Source organism: Otolemur garnettii, unplaced genomic scaffold (genome assembly GCF_000181295.1).
Source record: "Otolemur garnettii isolate 467f Iridium unplaced genomic scaffold, OtoGar3 scaffold00076, whole genome shotgun sequence".
Lineage (NCBI taxonomy): Eukaryota > Metazoa > Chordata > Mammalia > Primates > Galagidae > Otolemur > Otolemur garnettii.
This window is the reverse complement of record NW_003852471.1, coordinates 4705897-4725095: the sequence shown is the minus strand read 5'-3', so window position 1 is coordinate 4725095 and position 19199 is coordinate 4705897. Positions and strand designations below refer to the sequence as shown.

Here is a 19199-nt window from a genome sequence, read left to right as displayed (position 1 = left end):
CACTCATAGCACAGTGGTTATGGTGCTGGCCACCTGCACCAAGGGTGGCCGGTTCGAACCCGGCCCAGGCCAGCTAAAAACAACAATGAAAACTGCAATAAAAGATAGCCAGGCATTGTGGCAGGCACCTGTAGTCCCAGCTACTTGGGAGGCTGAGGCAAAAGCCTCGCTTAAGCCCAAGAGTTTGAGGTTGCTGTGAGCTGTGATGCCATAGCACTCTACCAAGGATGACATAGTGAGACTCTGTCTCAAAAAAAAAAGAAGTTTTGGTGCGGAGTGGGTTGGGAATAGAGGGCCTAGGCAGACAGTTACAAATGAAGCCTTGACAGCATGCTTGTAAGTTGCTGGAATAATGCAACAGAGAAGATGAGACGGACAGGCAGGTGAGAGAAAAGATGACTCCCCAAAGAGCCAGACCAATTCACAGATTTGTTAGTGGAAAGATGACGGTGTTCTTTTTTTTTTAATGGCTTTTCACAGTTTTTCAGGGAAATGAGAGGTCACGCCATCAGCTTCACCAGTAAGAGAGGAGGGAGGGAGGGGTGGTAGGAAATCTGAGGAAGGAGAAGGTCTGAAATGAAAGCATCAGAGGAAGGAACCAGGAGCTTCGCAGAGAAATATGCAGGGCTGTGGGGCAAAGGCAGCATCACCTAGGGTGTGGATCTGACGGAAAGCAGGGTCTGATTGTCTCTGGCATCATCAGCTGCTCAGGACTGTGGCAGGGCTTGCTTTTTATCTTTTGGGTGAATGGTAATGAAATGATGAAAAGGATTCAAGACAGGGGCGGGCTGTTTTCTAGTAGATGAAGGGTAAGGATGAAGACCAAAAGGAAACATGTAAAATTCTGAAAAAGAAGCGTCTATACACAGGAAAACCTATTTGGGAGACAGAAAGGTGGTCTATGGAGCCCAGAAGAAAACAAGGTCATTTTCCGAGTGGTGAAGATGATGGGTTTGTGCTGACTTCCTCTCACAGAAACTCTCTGCTTTCCCTCCGAGCCCCGACACCCACTCTACTATCCCCTGGGCACAACAGGACAAGAGCGTCTGCCACACAGACAGCCAAGGTCTGGGGAGACAAACCGCCCCCGAGGGGGCGGGGTTAGCTGGCCGTGGGTGTGTCTACAGCATGGTGTGTGGAGTGCTGGGTAATGCCGGGAGGGTTTCAGCTTAAGCACAAGATAATTTTTGTCACGGTTTATGTAGTGTCATTGGAATGAATCACACTCCGTCAGAGCCACATAATAGTTCATCTGTGATTCAAGTGACTAATGTACAGGAAGGTTCACAGGTGACCGGGGCTTGAGAGAAACCACAGGGCCTGCAGAGAGTTTTATAAGCTTGGTTTTTATTGATGCTCTAGGACCTCTGAGTTTGGAAGTCCAGCCAAATTCTAAACTTCTCCTCTCTGAATAATATCTCTGCTTTTACTTGGATTCATGTCTTTGGCTTAATAGCTACACATCAGCTATTAAATCATTCTGTACACACAGGCCATTGCGTTAAGTAATTGCACATGATTTTGTAAGCACATTGAACCTAAGTGACAGTTCTAGTGAGCATTAAGAAACAGATTTAGGGTGCGGTGGCTCACGCCTTGGGAGGCCGAGGTAGGTGGATTGCCTGAGCTCACAAGTTTGAGACCAGCCTGAGCAAGAGGGAGACTCCATCTCTAAAAATAGCTGGATGTTGTGACGGGTGCCTGTAGTCCCAGCTACTTGGAAGGCTGAGGCAAGAGAATCAACTTGAACTCAAGACTTTAAGGTTGCTGTAAGCTATGATGCCACAGCACTCCACCAAAGGTGACAAAGTGAGACAGTCTCCAAAAAAAAAAAAAAACAGATTTAGGGCGACTAGGGCAGTGCCTGTAGCTCAGTGAGTAGGGCACTGGCCCCATATACCAAGGGTGGCAGGTTCAAACCAGGCCCCGACCAAACTGCAACAACAAAATAGCCAGGCATTGTGGCAGGTGCCTGCGGTCCCAGCTACTTGGGAGGCTGAGGCAGAAGAATCACCTAAGCCCAAGAGCTGGAGGTTGCTGTGAGCTGTGACGCCATGGCACTCTACCAAGGGTGACAAAGTGAGACTCTGTCTCTAAAAAAAAAGAAAAAAACAGATTTAATTGTTACACACTGGTCTTTGTTTCATAACCCTTGCTTTGGAATCCTCTCCCCCCAGAAGGCCATTACCCTTACACTTTGTCAACTAGTATATAACATTCATACCTCCATAACCACCATCCACACATACTGTACTTAGGCTGTACATGTGCTTTTCAAACAAATTTAAGTTGGCATGGAAATGTTTTCTCAGTTTAGTTGAAATCTCGGTTTATCACATGTATTTTATTTCCTTTATGTTTCACAAGCCAGGGCATCCTATAATGAACCATGCGAATTTTACTACTGTCATGAACATTCCTTCACAGTCAGCCAGATGTTCTGCATCAGTCAAGGAAATTTTTTAGAAAGACCTTAGAAAATAGTTAACGGAATAACTCTATTCCTGGGGGAACAGAGGTATGCAGTCCCTCTGAAGTGTCTGTTCCAATCCAATAGTTTTGTTCTTTTCTTAAGTAATCAGTGCATGACTAAAATATTTTCTTTTCCCACTTGTCACTCTCGTGGATGTCGTATGAATGCCTACAAACCCTGGGCACTGGGCACCAAATTATCAGAGTAAGGGGAACCTCTTTTATGCCACGCAAAAGTGTGGTAGCTGAAGACTCAGGATCTGAGTTTGAATCCTGCCTCCGCCACTTACTTACCAGCTCTGTTATCCAACTCCTCTGCTCCTCTTCTTTACCTGCAAAGTACAGAAAATGCTAGTACCCGCTTCACAGGGATGTTGTGAGATTTAAAAGTCATGACACAGGTAAACTCTTTGGAATGGTGGCCGGCACGCAGTAAGAGCTCAGTGAGCCACGGTGAGCGCTGGGTTACTGCACTTCCTAGGCGAGGAAAACAAAACAAGTGATCACCTTGGCCACGTTCCCATGACCTTTCACACATATGTCAGTGAAATAGTCAACAAACCCAGCCATGGAAAAGTTTGATTTTAACATCTTTGTGCCTCCCGGAGACTGTGGGATCAGGGCCCTCCCACTGTCATCTGCGCTCCCCAGCACCTCCCAGGGTCTGGGGCAGAGCAGGGATTCCGTAAAGGTTTTGTAACTATGTATTCTCAGTTATAACAAGATTTCGTCTTTTGGGAATGAGTTTTCTTTTCACAAATAGCCCAAAATTTATCTGGGCACAGGTATATTATAAAAGAATATTGCTCAGGGTGGCACCTGTGGCTCAAAGGAGTAGGGTGCCAGCCCCATAGGCCGGAGTGGCAGGTTCAAACCCAGCCCTGGCCAAAAACTGCAAAAAAAAAAAAAAAGAAGAAGAAGAATATTGTTCAAATTGAGTAATGCGTTTCCAGGTTAAGAGCTGGGTCTCACTAAGGGAATGAAACCTCGTTTTCTTGTGTGGCTCACGAAGACTTAGTACACTCTGAAAACAAATCCGAAAGAGACTTCTAAAAAGCTTTTAAGCAGAGGCTGCATTGCTAAAATGGAAGTATTCATCCGGGTTTGAAATCCATTTCAAAATATAAAAATTCTTTTTTTACCTAAAAATCATATCAATTTAGATATCTGGGTGCTAGACAGATTTAGAAAGAGAACAAGCATATCAAACTGTTTTTGTTTAATTTTAGAACCCTGGAAGCCACGTGTGTATTGGCAAACATTGGGTTATAAGGACACGTTCCCTTCTTCCTCTCAGAGATTATACAAATACGGAGTGCTTTTTAGTTTTTTTGAATTCAGTAAACAAACATTTTTTAGAATCTAATTATTTTTAAGATATTTTGTATTTTTATCATCCATTCAATATAATTTTGGGTTCCTACTGAAGACCAATCTGAAGAGAAGGAGACCTTAAAAAAAAAAAACTCTGCTAAATGACAGTCCACGGAATCATCTGATGACAGTCCCCTTTATAACCAAACCAAATTTTTCAAGCTGCAGGTAAACGCCTTTCTTCACAATCTTTCACCAGAGCTGAGGGCAGCCTTAGATCACTTCCTACCCTGTCGCTGGTTATTCTGAGTAGTTCACAGACTTCAGCGCACTCAGGTGGCCCTGGAGAGCGTGTTAATGCAAGATCCTGGGGCCTTTGCACATCTCACAAATGGTGCTCTCTGGGGCAGGCCTGTGACTCTACATCTTGAACAAATGATCTTTGTAGTCCTGGGGCATGCGGTCTTACAGCCTACTCTAAGAAAACACCAAGACCGGGCAAGGACAATCGGAACCCAGCACATTTGGCTTGTGTAACATCCCCGCCATCAACCAGCTCTGGGAACCTAGGCTGGCCAGTTCACCTCACGCAGCTCAGCTCCTCATCTATAAACTGGTAACCATCCACCTCCCTCAGAGGATGGCCAGGAAGGTCAAAGGAGATGATGCGGTTAGTTTAACACCTGGCGGAGTCCCTGACATAGGGTAAGAACCCTATCAACAGCAGCTATAAAACTTATTTCAAAACTTCAAAGCCTTCAAGGCTATGATTAAAGGACCTGTTTAGTTTTCTCCTTTGCAGACTTAGATTGCTCTGAGTTTGGTCTGTGTTTCACCTCCTCGGTAAGACCTGGCGGCTGTGGTCTGTGTCCGAGCAGCCCAGGCCCCTCATTGTCCTGTATGTGTGTGTCTAATTAGTCCGTAAATGGGTGCCCATCACTGCGCCTGTCCATTCCAGCATCTCATTAGAGTGCTCTGTGGCCCCGTCTTGTTATTCCCCATCCCTTCACCAGCGTCCCTTTCCCCTGCTCCCCCCATTGGTGCCCACATCTTCCAGTGCCTGTTCCTTTATTCATAGCGTTAAGCCTGTCACTGTTCCCTGCTATCCACGCAGCTCATTACACTCCTCCATCTGTGAACTCCATTATGTCAGCCTGTTTTCATCTCATCACGTCCTCATCCTGCCCTGCTATTAGCTCCTCCATTCATGCTTACTGCGGTCTTCTTTCTGCTTCTCATCACAAACTGCACTTTCCACCCTCCCCATTTATTGCTCCCATTTATAAATCACACTACACCCCTCAAGGCCTGCATCATTACGCCATCACATTTTTATGTGTGCATCTCATTATGGCCCCATCACACTTGCAGGTCATTCCTCCTCTTTGAAAGGTTCAGTCCGGTTCCATCTCTCTGTGTTTTCACCTCATTATATCCAGGGCTCCTGGGTTTGGCAACAAACTAACACAAACAGGTTGATACGTATGTTACTTGATTTTAGAAAACTAAATATGTTTCTTGGACACCTAGCATCAGTGTTTTTTTAAGTCCTTTCATTTCAGAAAGATTTACATATATTTATTAGCTTGGAAACAAAAAAAAAAAAAACCACTGGATTTTATATGCACAAAAGGAGCTTCTTATGTTGCTTAATACAAACCGTCATCATTATAACTATTTTTTATTATTTTCCTACTTCTTACAAAATGGTGTAGTTATCCATGAATTGATTGTACAGACATCTCCCTGAAGGAGACTATTTAAGTATCATAGTAAATTTGCAATTTAGAAGTACTGAAAAATTAAGATATTTTCCCCAAAACTGCTAATGGATGGCATTGGCAGGCCTCAAATTTTAATCTTCTGGCTCCAAAATCTATGTTCTTCAGAAAGTATCTTGTTTCTGAGGATCACCTTTGTCATTTCACTGATTCTGCAACACTTGCCTAACTGAGAGCCTGGTGTTAGCAGGCTTTGTTTTTCTTTCTAAAACAAAATAGAACATATTTCAAATGCTATGTATTTTATGCTTGATTCTTTGTCTCCAAGTTTAAAGAGCAAGATGAAAAGAAACTATAACAGGGAGTTCTTTGACAAGAGTAAGTGCAAAAATCAGCAGGAAGACAGGAGCTTTTAATGACTTTCACTGCCAAGGCCAATGTCACACAGGAAAAATAAGGAGACTTCTCTATGGGGGACTTGAGGGGCACAAAGGACCCGCCAACGTGCAGAACCCTTCTATCTCACGGATTCTAACCTCAGCCAGTCTCTGTTTCCCTGACCTGTGTTTTATTTTTATCAAATTAGGAAATAGCTCATAAATTCAGAAAAGTCCAGAAATATGATACCAAATCCCGCCACAAGACAGAAGAGATGTTTACATTTCTTCCATATCTGCTTCAAATGTTTCCCTTTCTTAAAAAAGGAGAAACTATTGCAAGTGTCCTCCTGAGGATGGTGTGTGTTATTTCCACGAATGTTTTTATACTGTTGTTTGAAATTTTTACCTAAATGTTATCATAGTGCATATATCTTTTGCGATGAGATTTCTGCACTAAATATTATGTTTTTTTAAAATATATATGTGCAAATGTCAGGCTAGCTCATTCATTTTAGCATACGTAAAATTTCCCTTTGTATCAGTAGACCGTAGTTTATTTCATCCACTTCTCTACTGAGGGGCAGTTCAACTTATCACATCTGTTTTGATCACCATTATTTCACTAGTGCTTAGCTCCCGGCTTTATCTGTTAAATGACTGAATGGAGACATTCAAATTTCCAATATCACAGAAAGTAATGCCTTCTTGTAGGTCTATGGTAGAGTCAATTGTACCCTCTCTGTAATGACTCCAAGTAGTAAACAGGTCAACAAAATGACAATTCTTAAAATTAAACGAGATCCTGGCCTGATGTTGACATGGATTAATGTATTAAAATAGGTGTACCTTCAAAAGGTGCTCTGATTCCCAGAACCTGGAATGTCTCTTACTAGCAAAGGCAGTAAAGATGGAGAAAATCAGACTATTTCTATAGAAATAGAGTTGATTTTTCTCATGGCTTAAGCAACAATCCTTTAAGAAGTCATCAGAAATTGTTACAAGTTCCTGATGCAATCAGACCAGCATAGGAAGGATCAACAAAAGCATGGCCTATTTCACGTAAGAAAGGATCTTGGATAGTAATTCTTCCAGAAAATGCAGAGCCTAGAAAGTCCTCCTATTATAATGTGGAAAAAGACATCTTCATGCTCTGCTGGTGGACTGTAAGCTAGAGAGCCGTCTTGAAAAGCATATAGGAATTTAAATTTGAATGTCTCATGTGAACAAGGTTTCTGGAGCACAGCAAATTATGATTATTTACTCACAGCAAGTTGCCTCTAAAGCTCCTTTTGCCTCAGTCGTCATCCCTGGAACAACACAATGAGAGTCAGATGTCCTGCTACACAGCCTCCCAGAGGGCTGGGATGACTGTGTGAGTCACCTTGCCTGGCCTCATAAACTGTTTTATTTAACATAAAATATCGCCATATTAACTACCATTCTGTAATCACATTATTTTTATGAATTTTAGGTAAGTATGAAAATCAGACTCTTTAAACCAAATCAAGTATTTTGTCATATTTATTAGTTCTTAAATGAAAATGTTCTTCAGAAATTCTCCCTGAAGTGAATGGAACATGAGTCCTTTGTTCCAGCCACTTGTAGTAACAACACCCATCGTCCAAGTCACCAGGAACTGCCAAGCAGGAATTCATTTCTTCCCAATACTCAGGGACTTTTTTTTTTTTGCTTTTTTTTTTTTTTTTTTGAGACAGAGCCTCAAGCTGTCCCCCTGGGTAGAGTGCCACACAGCTCACAGCAACCTCCAACTCCTGCCTCTGCCTCCCAAGTTGCTGGGACCACAGGCGCCCGCCACAGCACCCAGCTATTTTTTCCCCCCGGTTACAGCCATCATTGTTGTTTGGTGCGCCCAGGCTGGATTCGAACCCGCTACCTTAGATGTATGTGGCTGGCGCCTTAGCCACTTGAGCCACAGGCACCAAGCCAGGGACTTCAAGTTTGAAAGTCAATCGTAATAGTGAGTTCTTCCGCACCAGCACCCTCGCTGCCTCTGCTTACTGTGTGGCTCCCACCTGCGGCCCAACTCCCTCCCCGCATACCCCGGCCTTCTGCCAACTTTCAAGTGAGACCCGACCAAGTTGGATTTTCACACCTCACCTTTCCTTTTCATCGTGCACAATTTGGAATAACAACATCTCTGATTTTCAAAAGTTAAAACTTTGCTCTTGTGACCGCACTATCAATTTTGGCCTATGAGAATGAGCATGCGCACAAGGAGGCTGACTTCCTCAACCGTCAATCAGTGGGCGCTGGCAGCCACCCCCACATCTGTTCCCGAGAGTATAGGATTAATTTCCCAGTCAGTGTACATCAGAATAGCTTCAGGGAGTGTGTTCAAAAATGCAGATGCCAGGATCCACTACAAACTTGCCATGTTAGGTGTATAGGGTGAGACCTACATCTGATGTTCGTCACAGCTTTTCCAGGGATTGCTTATGTTACCCTCAACTGAGAATTAACACCCTAGGAAAGCTGGGGCTCTTGAGAACAAGCGGTCAGCATGCTACGTTAATGGAGTCACACAACCGTCTTCAATTAGTAACATTTTATTCTAAAAACTTGTTAAATAAAACTGAAAAAAAATGAATTCTTAAAATGTGGCACGTATATACTAAGAAATACTACCCAGCCATGAAGAAGGATGAATTAAGGCCTTTGGCAACAATTTGGATGGAACTGGAGACCATCATCCTGAGTGAAGTATCTAAAGAATGGAAAACAAAGGCCACATGCACTTGCTACTGGAACTGACCAATGAGCACAGGGGTGGGTGGAGGGCAGTAAAACTCAGTGGAAATCAAGCAGAGAGAAGAAGAGAAGAGGGGGAGCGTGAAACCGACCTAACAGGTGCAATAAACACCATCTGAGTGATAGTGGGCACACTTGGAACCCTGACTCAAGTATAACAAAATCAATACATGTAACCAAAAACATTTGTACCTTGTAATATTTTAGAACTAAAAAAAAATTTTTAGTTCTTAGAATACCATCAAGATGCAGGTATATTTTTAAAAAATAAAAATATTCTGGAAAAGCATAAGAGTCATAGTTGAATAGGCATGAACATTAAAAACCTACATGCTGCTTTTAGTATAAATTGGAGATAAGCTCTATGTGCCTCAACTGGTAAGACTTTATAATGATTCATTGAACATTTACCATGAGCAAAGTGCAATTATAAGTAGTTTCAGAAGCTACAAGAGAGAAGTCAGTCCTCCTGCTAAGGAGCTTTAATCTAGTTGAGGACCAAAGGAGTCCCACCTGAACAAGCTTATTAACAACCACAGGATGCCCCCGTGAAGGTGCGTTTCCATTTCCTTCGGCAGCTTCGCACTTCCTTGGAAGGCAGGACTGCGTTGCCTCCAGCTCCTTGTCCACGGTTCCTGGCACCACGTGCTATGAACTCAAGCATCATAAATTGAATTCAATAGAAATAGCTTTCAGAAATTGGAAGATACAGACAATTGAATTATAGCGTGGATATGCTCTACGTCTCTTTGGCTGGTGTGTTCGACATACAGCATTTCTTACAAGACCCCGTGCTGGTACCAGATAATATAAAGGTGAGCTGTTAGTTCTCTTCCCTCGGTAGGTTTGTTTCACACCCTGGAAGGCACGTAGTTAGAGTATGTGCCCTAGAAATAATGATAAAGATATAAATTATGTGAAAATATGGGGGACTTTCAAAACAACCTTTTTTGTATGTCTTAAAACATACTTGAGTATACACCTGGAGTCGTGCTCTTAACTATCAGCACACGCGCGCATGAGGCAATTCTACGTTTTGTATCTATGCACAAGTAGCTTTAGGACAGGATTTAAATGCACCTAAACCCAAGTTCTTCCAGATGTATGCTTTCGCTGGTTTCTGGAAAATTGTTTCACAGTTCCGTCTCGCAGTACATAGACCAGGCTATAAGACCCAGAGGCCATTACAGGCTTTTACAGAATCCACGGGAGTTGACTCGTGCTGTGATTTGACAGCAAAATAATCTTATAAATATCTTCTTATATTTCTATGCTGCCTACCTTAGATTTTTTATATAGTTTTTCCAAATTCCTATTGTTATTAATGATTTTTTTTTTCTAAAACTGAAGAAATGTTTATTTAACCAACTATTTAAAAAGATCACTTTCCCTCTGGTGACTTTTAACTTTCTTGAACTAAATGATCCTTGTCAGGAAAATCCTTTTTAGTGCAAACCTACTATGGATTATACATCTTTTATTAAGTCAGTGGAAATTATTTGGACTTAATATTCATCAAGTTTTATTGAGCCCTGGTTTGGAACGTAGTCAGAAGAAAGTGACTTCTCTAAGTGGAATCACCACTTTGACTGAGAATTGGCCAACAGGGTGTCACTTTCTCTCCGTCTTTGAGGCACAATCTCAGTAGTAGTTTCCAGTGCTGTGTAACACATAGTCACCAACTTAGCAGTGTAAAATAATGCATATTTATTACACCACAGCGTCAGAGGGTCAGGACTTCAGCTGTGAGCGAGCTGGGTACTCTACTCAAGGTCTCACCAGCTTTAGTCAAGGTTTGGCTGGTTTGTGTTCTGATTCAGAGGTTAAAATGGGAAGAGCTTGTTTTCAAACTCACCCAGGTTATTGGCAGAAATCATTTATTTGCTGTTAGAATTGAAGACCTTATTTACTTACTGACTATCACCTGAAGGTTGCCTTTAGGTGTCATAGGCCACCCATAGACCCCTGCAGTTCATAAGATGGCAATTTGCTTCTTGAAGGCCAGCAGGAAAGTCTCTCTGCATCTGTTAGCAAGATGGGTCTGCTGTAAGCAGCGTGGATGTCCCTGTGTGTGTAATAATAATGGGATTGATGTCCCATCACCTTTGACATATTCTTATTTGGAAATGAGTTGTAGGTCCTTCCCACACTCCAGGGGAGGGGATTTTAAAAACAGATGAACAGCAGCAGGTGAAAATTATTGGGGGGGGGGGGTCACATAGGGTCTGTTTGCCACAATTTCATTAGGCTTGAAGTACTTTAGGGAGTGATTCCGAGCTGGATGTGAATTATCTTTACTCCTCTTCCAGAGGCCAATTGTCTTAAAGGAAGTTTGTGATTCTCTAAACAAATTGAGTATTATTCTCTTGTTAAAAAAAATAAAAGCCATATAGCAATTCTAGGGCAAGGCTTGGGGGAGCTACAGAACCCAAAGGGGGAAAGAAGGTAAATAAGAGAAAAATGATGACTTAAAGCTCACTATTATGTCAAAACCATGAAAATATAAGTATCCGTAATTATTGGTTTGTGCTTGCTTGTTTTGCGATTTCTTTTGCTTTGATTTTCTACAAATAAGTGAAAGTCTCTGTGTTTCGTCTGTCTCTCTATTCAAAGTTGGCCATTATTACCAACTTCAAGAGTTTCAGAACTGCTGTGTCTCTTTTTCGCTCAGTTCCCTTTGCACAACACCTGAAATTCTCTGAAGAGGTAAGGCTGCTTCTGGCTTCAGAACTTGAACACTGGGGTGCAGCTTGCCATCTGTCTTAAACTTTTTAAGGAACTTTTTGCTAAGACAAATGTGAATTATAGGCAACAACCTGGGATGTTTATGGTCTCAGAACAACAACAACAACAAAAAAAAAAAATAGAGGCACCCTTAAGTATTATTTTAAGTACTTTGTTTGCTAGTAGTGTTTGTGGCGAATGAAAAATTGATCCTTAATTGTGTAGGAAACAGAGAAGTGAGCTGCATGCCAATGGCCAAGTACAGACTTCAGAGACTTCGCAGTTTTGAAACTGATATTTATGAACATCTGCTTTTTCCCCATAAATTTTAATATGGATTTCATCCTTTGAAACCTGTAAAACTCCCCAGTGCTTCTTCAGTCTTGATCCTGGAAAGCATGTATTTTTTTTAAAGTCTCCTTTTATCTCCAGTGCACATATTTAAAATCACGTTTGTTAGAACAACATTCCTATATATACATACAGTGCCTATTGGACTACCCATGAGAGGGTATTAAACGTTAGTAACCCAGAATGCTGCATTCAGTATGTTAAGCCTTCAAATTATCCGATCCTAGAATACGGCTCATAATAGTCTTATTAAAGGACTCTGAAAAGTATATATTTCTAGTCTCAGCGTATCCCTTTCATTACTCCATAAAGATTTGTTTAGTGCTTGCTATGTAACGGGGCACCTTTAGGTGCTAAGGTTTCAGGGGCCAACATAACAAGCAAAATTCCTGTCCTCCCTGTATTTGTGTCCCAAGGAGTGGAAATTCCAAATATTTCCTTCACATTTTCATCTAGTTTGTTGGAAAATAGGCTTTGTACCGGGCTTGCAAACCAATGATGTTAATCCATTCCTGGTGCTGGGGTACAACTGTGCATGAAATATTTATGTTTCTGTCTCAAGGATCTTACAGGCAGGCATACTTCTCACCTCTGTCAAAAAATATAGAAATAGAGGGTGACGCCTGTGGCTCAAAGGAGTAAGGCACCAGCCCCATATGCCAGAGGTGATGGGTTCAAACCCAGCCCCAGCCAAAAATGGCAAAAAGAAAAAAAAAATGTAGAAATGGGTATTTGGTATAGAATCTGGGTAGCCACTTGGCCATTCTCTATGCAGATCCATTATAAGTAGTGTAAACAGTGCCTACACCACGTGGCTCTTGAGAATACTAAGAACTTTTATGATAGGTAGCAAAGATAAGAGTGTGTACGACAGAAGAAAGGAATTAAAATCACAGCTGGACAAAGGCACATAAGTCAGCTGGGCACATGCAAGACTAGAAAGAACATTAAATCCTTCTTAGGAGGAGTACGTAACCTTTTAAGAGTGAAGTTCTGGCCACTCTGTACCAAAGGATAGAAGTTGTTAACATAATAAGAAAGCCCAGGAGGATGGTAGAGCTACTTAATTGGGTTAGGCTAATAGTCTTCCATCCACTTATGGTGCAGTGGAACCTCTCTGGACCTCTCCCCTCTGCCTCTTACATGGGAGCACGCTGGCAAGGCGCCACAGGGCACAAAAAGCATGGGCAGTCTCCTTGGTGTGTCTATTCTACTCAACCGTTTGGAATGGGCAACGTTAACTAATTTACCAATAAATAATGTAAGCCATTACCTTCCATTAAAACCAATACAGTTCTATTACAGAATAGCGCAAAAAATTAGCATAGACTTTTAAGATAAAGCCTAAGAATAAAGCAGTGTCAAAGCCAAGGGTCGCAGGGTTAAGCCCGTCCTCCATATTTTCCATCAGCTCCCTATGAAGCCAACGTAATAAAAATGATGTTATTATATGGGTAATTGGCTCCCAATTTTATATAAAATATAAGTAAAAGACAAGTCCCAGCAGCCTTTCTTTTACCCACACTGCCATTTAGATATCCCTCCTTTTTAGGAAATCTAGAGTTGCTAATAGATGCAAGGAAATTCTTTAAAAAGAATTAAACTCCGAGGCCTCAGCCCTCCACCCCCAACCCCCTGTTCTGGGCCCAGGCTCACTCCCTCTGTTTTCCGAGTGCTCCCATGGAAGAATTTGAGCTGACTACTTTTTTCCAAGGCTGGACAAGTTGTTTTCAAGGCTTCCTCTTGGCCCTTGGTACTCAGATTGAACACTGGCCATCCTGATATCACCTCCTCTTTTTCCAAGTTCCGGGTGCCATGTCGCCAGCAGATCAGCTCATGTTCTTTGTGCTTTGTGTTCCTGAAACAGGATCTGGACCAGGTACAGCTCCATCTGGAAGAAGTGAGGTTCTTTGACGTGTTTGGCTTCAGCGAAACAGCAGGAGCGTGGCAGTGTTTCATGTGCAACAACCCTGAGAAAGCCACTGGTGAGAGACCCCCCACACACACACCCCAACACACACTTGCTGCTCCGAACCATGAGTGCCCCTGTGTTTACAGGGCTCTGTGTGCCGGGCTGTGCTAGCTGGCCTTCCTTTTACATAAACATCCTAAGTTGTGCTAAGTACAGAGTCGTGCCTGAGACCCTCTGCTTTGTACTGAGAAAGGCATCTCACCAAAGCAGTCGTGAGAAAAAGGGAAGCTGTTGGCAGGGAGAGAGAAGCAGTCTCTTACCTCGATGTGAGTATCAGTTTGGGCCATTTTGTCCTAAAAGCACTCTGTAACCTTGAGGGTTAGAGGAAAAGAAGCATTCTGTCATGGAGTGTTCCAGACATTTGTCCTCACCAAAATGAGACCACACAAACTAAGTGAATGTTTGGCCGTTAGGATGCCAGTCTGTGTGAGGCAGAGATTGCTGGTGAATTAGAGCCCTCGTTATCTCATAGTCACCCCTAACCTGTTGCCTCGTGACGGAACAGTGTAAAAAGTGAAGTATTTAAAGAGTAAAGAATTATTTGAGGAATAACCACATGGCTGGTTATTTATCCCAGCCTCTTCCTTTCTGCTGTTTGTGGAGTTTGGTCTCCTCAACTTGCCTAAAAATAACAATTGTCAGTGAATCTGAGCCAAAGCTTTTGTTAAACACATCAGACACCTTATCTCATTTAATCAGTCCTTGCCATAATCTTATGAGGAAGGCACTGATATTATCTCGGTTTTACTGCTGGGGAAACTGAGGCACAGAGACACTTGGTAACTGCCCAAGGTTACACTGGTTATGAATTAACACCAGCAGGATTTGGATCCAATCTGACCCTGGAGTCCATGCTCTTAACCATTTCACCATTCTGCCTCCTGGTTATACTCAGCCCAATCTGATGAGTGGAAGTTGGTTGAGAATAAGCCTATATCCAAAAAGTTAAGCTGGCATTGAAAACAGAGTTTTTCATCAGCACTAATTTGCCCTCTGAGAGGAGAGAGTTCTCAGCGCTGCCGCTACTTGGGAATTGCAGGGTAAACCAAGGGAGCAGTGTTAACACTGCGAACACAGTGCTGCTTTGTAGATGAGCCATCCTCCAGAAAGCATCGATTCTACCACCTGTGCCCAGTCCTTCACTGTCAGGATTTTATGCATCTTAAAGATTTCCCATTGTGGCAAGTCTATCCTCTTGTTAACTGCCAAGATGTTGAGGCTGAATTGAAAAAGTGTGTTTCTTTGGCCAGATGGAGATGTGAGGGGCTCACGGAGATGCACCAATTAAAATGTATTACCCCACGGAAAAGGTGTGGATGGCAGAAACCGGCAGTTAGGACGCCAGCCTGCGTGAGGCACAGATTGCTGGCTGATTACAGCGTCTGGATTGTGCCCATGCCAGGGTGAACACCCCAATCTTTAAAAAGTAATTCAAGCAAATAAGGAATTGGGGAATTGACTGTCTCCATTATAAAACTTTCTAATTAGACCTCATTTCTCATATGAAAAAGAGCATAAAAGAAACTTTATTTGCGAGCTAGTGAAATGAGGTGGCTCTGAGAGGCTCGTAAGAGTTTTCACTCCAAGTAAGCTGAGTCTTTAGTTCAATAAATGTTTAATCATATCTGGCCAAGGGAGGCCTCAGAATAGGGGTGGAAAGCTGAAAACACAAAGCGTTTCTTTAATATATGTTTTCTCAAATTCACTTCCATGCTCTTGAAAAGAACATTTTGCCCATTTGCACTTTTCTTATGTGTGTTTTTCACAGTTGAATATAGACTGAGAACATATAGCAATAAAAATCCAAACAAGGCCGGATAGTTTATAGCAGAGCACATTGCATCAAAATGTTTGGCCCTGAAACCTTCAGCGGGTTTGGACCTCTCTGCTCATTTCCCTTTGTTACATGAAAGGGGGTTTTAGTTTGAGAGAAATTCTATTTTAAACTACTTTGTTTCCACCAAAAACCCTTGACTTCTCGACGAGTTTACATAGGTTGTTGATTTCATCTTCTTTTTTAGTGTAAGCGTATAAATTATGTGCGTAATCTAAGTGAGAGATCTAACATAACACTGCCGCCAAGTACGTTATTCATGGGGATGGCATTTGCATTCATGTTCGGCTTAAATTCAAAGCCTAACAATGATCAAGACATAGGAATAAAGACTTCATTGGCCATGCACAGCTAGCACAGTGTTTGCAATCCCATTCTGCCATTTGTACAAAGCGTGCTTGTTGCCTTGGTTGAGTATCTTCTACACGCTGACCTTGGCATAGAAAGATGAACATGACACAGTGTCTCTGCTGTGAAAGAGATTCATGATCCCATTGCAGCCCAGAAGGCATATGAGAAAATCCACCATGTTTTTAGCATGCAATAAATATTTGTTGAGTGAGTGAATGAATGAACGAATGAATAATATTTAGAAATGGCAAAAGCAAATATGCCCTGAATGTTAGAATATATTGTTTCAAGATTGTGACTGTGTGCTCATAATATCAAACACCTCATCATACCACGCTTAGTGCATTTTGAATCTGGTAAAGGGAGGTCAGTGCTATTTCATCTTTGAGAGAAGTCTCCGAATATAAAGTAAAGAACCCACTTCCCTGCCTGTCTTGGCATCGACCGTGTGCTACACACTGTTGTGGGTTCATGAGCGCCCTGCAGGGGGCAGATGCCCTCTCAGTCTCAGGGAAGAGGGGTCCCTTGGTGTAGGATTGGAATCTAGGACAAAAGGCTGAGTAAACTAGATTTTCTGATTTTTTTTAAAGAGATCAACAAATGCTAACAATAATTGTTTTTAAGTAGTCATGTTCTAATATATTTTTTTACTTACTGGCCAGAATCTCTTTGAATGAGGAGCAAAACAGGAGGCAATTAGAGAATTTCAACTAGACATCAGGAAAGATGTCTAAGATATAAAATACTACCTAGCAGCATACAGACTAAGTCATGGGACTCCCGCAGGAATTGATATCATATCACCTGATTTACAGGGTCACTTCACATTCATTTCCCTCCTCCGGTAAAGACTCATGACCATCTTCCCACCAACTATGCCATCAACACACCTATATTCACAGGACCTTTCTATCTAATGATCAACAAAATATTTTTATCTAATTAACTACAGATAAAGTCAGAGGAAAAGAAATGCTACAATAGTGTAGAGTCCCTGAAATGATTATAATTGTTAGCATTTATCATTCTAAATTCTAAGTTGATCTCTTCATATATGCATACGTCCACATAGAAACGCATATATGCATTTCTCTCATTTTATCACCATTATTGACCCCATTTTATGGATGAGGAAACTGAAAAACAGGGAGATTAAGTAATTTTCCCAAAGTTACACAGCTACCCACAGGTGGAACCAGGATTTTAATCCACACAGGCTGAGTCTAGCACCTGAAATTTCAACTTCTAGGGAAACTCTTTGTTAAGGATGTAGAATATTGAAAATTCTAAGAGTAATCATTCCATAATGTTATGGTATATGGTCAGGACAGAGAAGCGGAGACTTTTGTACAACAATATATGTGAAGTTATTACTTACAGGAAATGATTACAGTAGAAGTTATTTTCAGTTCCTCCAATTGCTGATTCAGTTTCTGATAATCATTTTATAAAAGTACAGAGTAGATGATTAGAAGGTCTCTGAAATAACTCAATAATCCTCAGAGATTTGCTGGTGGTGTTTATTGCAGATCCTGTTACTCCCCATGAATGAGAGAACGGAGATTGAGCAAGCAGGTTTAACAGGACAGAGCTTATTTCTGGAAAACCCAGCAAATCCCCTTTATCAGTTGCCCTGGAGTCTTGGAACTGCACAGTGCATGTTAACAGTAAGAGTTAGTCAGCTGGTCCGTCCTGGAACACATCTGGCTTTCCATTCAGTCATATTTTTTAAAAGTAAGAGGAGGAACTGGGTCGTGACTTTCACTCTTATTCTCAAGACACATGGGATGCCTTTGTTCTTACAGCCTACATAAAACAGCTCAGAGTTTTGGCACTCATGTGAGGCTCTATAAATCTGAGCAATCCCGTGTTGTTACTCTCTTAGTCACTGATATTTAGAATTTGAATGGAATCATCAGTAGGAGGTCTCCTCAGAGTCTAAAAGAAAATGAAAGAATTTTTTCACACAACCTTTCATCACGATTGCTCTTTAGAATTTGATTTCAAATATTGGTATAAGAACACGCTATCTTTATATAAATGACCAACTAGAGATGCTTTCAAAATGGTGGTGTCAAAAAGGCCTTCCATGTCAGGAGATTTTCTTCAGACGGTAGAAACGGCTGGAGCCAGCAGCTGTGGCTCCGTTGAGGGACACTCTTCATGTGGGCTTGGTGACTGTGCTCCAGGCGCCAGCGTTAAAATAGGCTAAGTGACCTCTGAAAGGACCCAACCCATAAGGTCACAAATAGCCTTGTGAGTCCGTTCATAGGAAACCTTTCCATTTAATGTCAGAGTCAGTTTTCACAGAACTTCAGAAGTGATGAAAGAAAACCCAGTCTGGATTTCTGTGATGGTGGATTTGTCTCACGATGTCCTCCCTCTTACCATAGGTGTCAGAGCACTGTCTTTCTTGCTAGCTATGGGTAGAGCGCCCAGAACAGTGCAATGATGGCTGTAACATAGCCTCATGTTTTCACATTGATCTGCTGGTGGTGACTACTGAACAGGTATGGATTGCATAAAATGGAACTCCATATTGAAAGATACTTCAATTTACTCAATAATAAAATAAGTATGCACTTATCATCACTTGGTTGATTTACTATCCTGAAATCTTCCTCTCTCCACTTCCATCTTGCCGTTCTAAGTCTCTGTGACACTTCTCTCTTTCTCTCTCTCTTTCCACACATATACGCTACTCCCAAGCAGAATAAATTCTTCCCCCAACCCTGTCCTACCTGGCATGTGGCCATCAGTCCCCCACTAGACAGCACACAAGGAAAGTCTGTGGATTATTCATCTCTGTGTGACCTCCCAGTGCCTGGCTCATGTTAGTGTTTAATAAACATTTAGCAAATAGATGATGGAGTAATTCATGAATCACATAAGTGATAAGATAATTTGTTTGAAATGTAACTTTAAAATATAACTTTAAAAATGTAACACTTTCTCAAAATAAAAAAAAAACAAACCCTTGAAAAAGCATATGTTGTACCTATAGTCTCAGCTACTTGGGAGGCTGAGGCAAAAGGATCTCTTGAGCCCAAGAGTTTCAGGTTGCTATGAGCCTAGATGCCACAGCACTCTAGTGAGAGTGACCAAGTGAGACTCTGTTTCAAAAAACAAAAAAAAAGCAGGCTCGTCACCCATACCACAGTGATTATAGCACCAGCCACATACACCCAGGCTGGTGGGTTCAAACCCGGTCCACCCAGCTAAACAACAATGACAACTGCAACAAAAAAATAGCCAGGCACCTGTAGTCCCATCTACTTGGGAGACTGAGGCAAGAGAGTCGCTTAAACCCA

The 19199-nt window shown here is 41.9% G+C and overlaps 1 protein-coding gene across 2 annotated transcripts in view; it reads left to right on the top strand.

The window, feature by feature from the left end:
* VEPH1 (ventricular zone expressed PH domain containing 1) overlaps positions 1 to 19199 on the top strand; it is a 203951-nt gene that overhangs the window by 166925 nt on the left and 17827 nt on the right. For both annotated transcript variants that reach the window (XM_003794136.1, XM_012807816.1), the window contains one exon: positions 13599 to 13716. In XM_003794136.1, coding sequence (XP_003794184.1) covers positions 13599 to 13716 — 118 coding nt within the window. The remainder of the gene's footprint in view (positions 1 to 13598; positions 13717 to 19199) is intronic.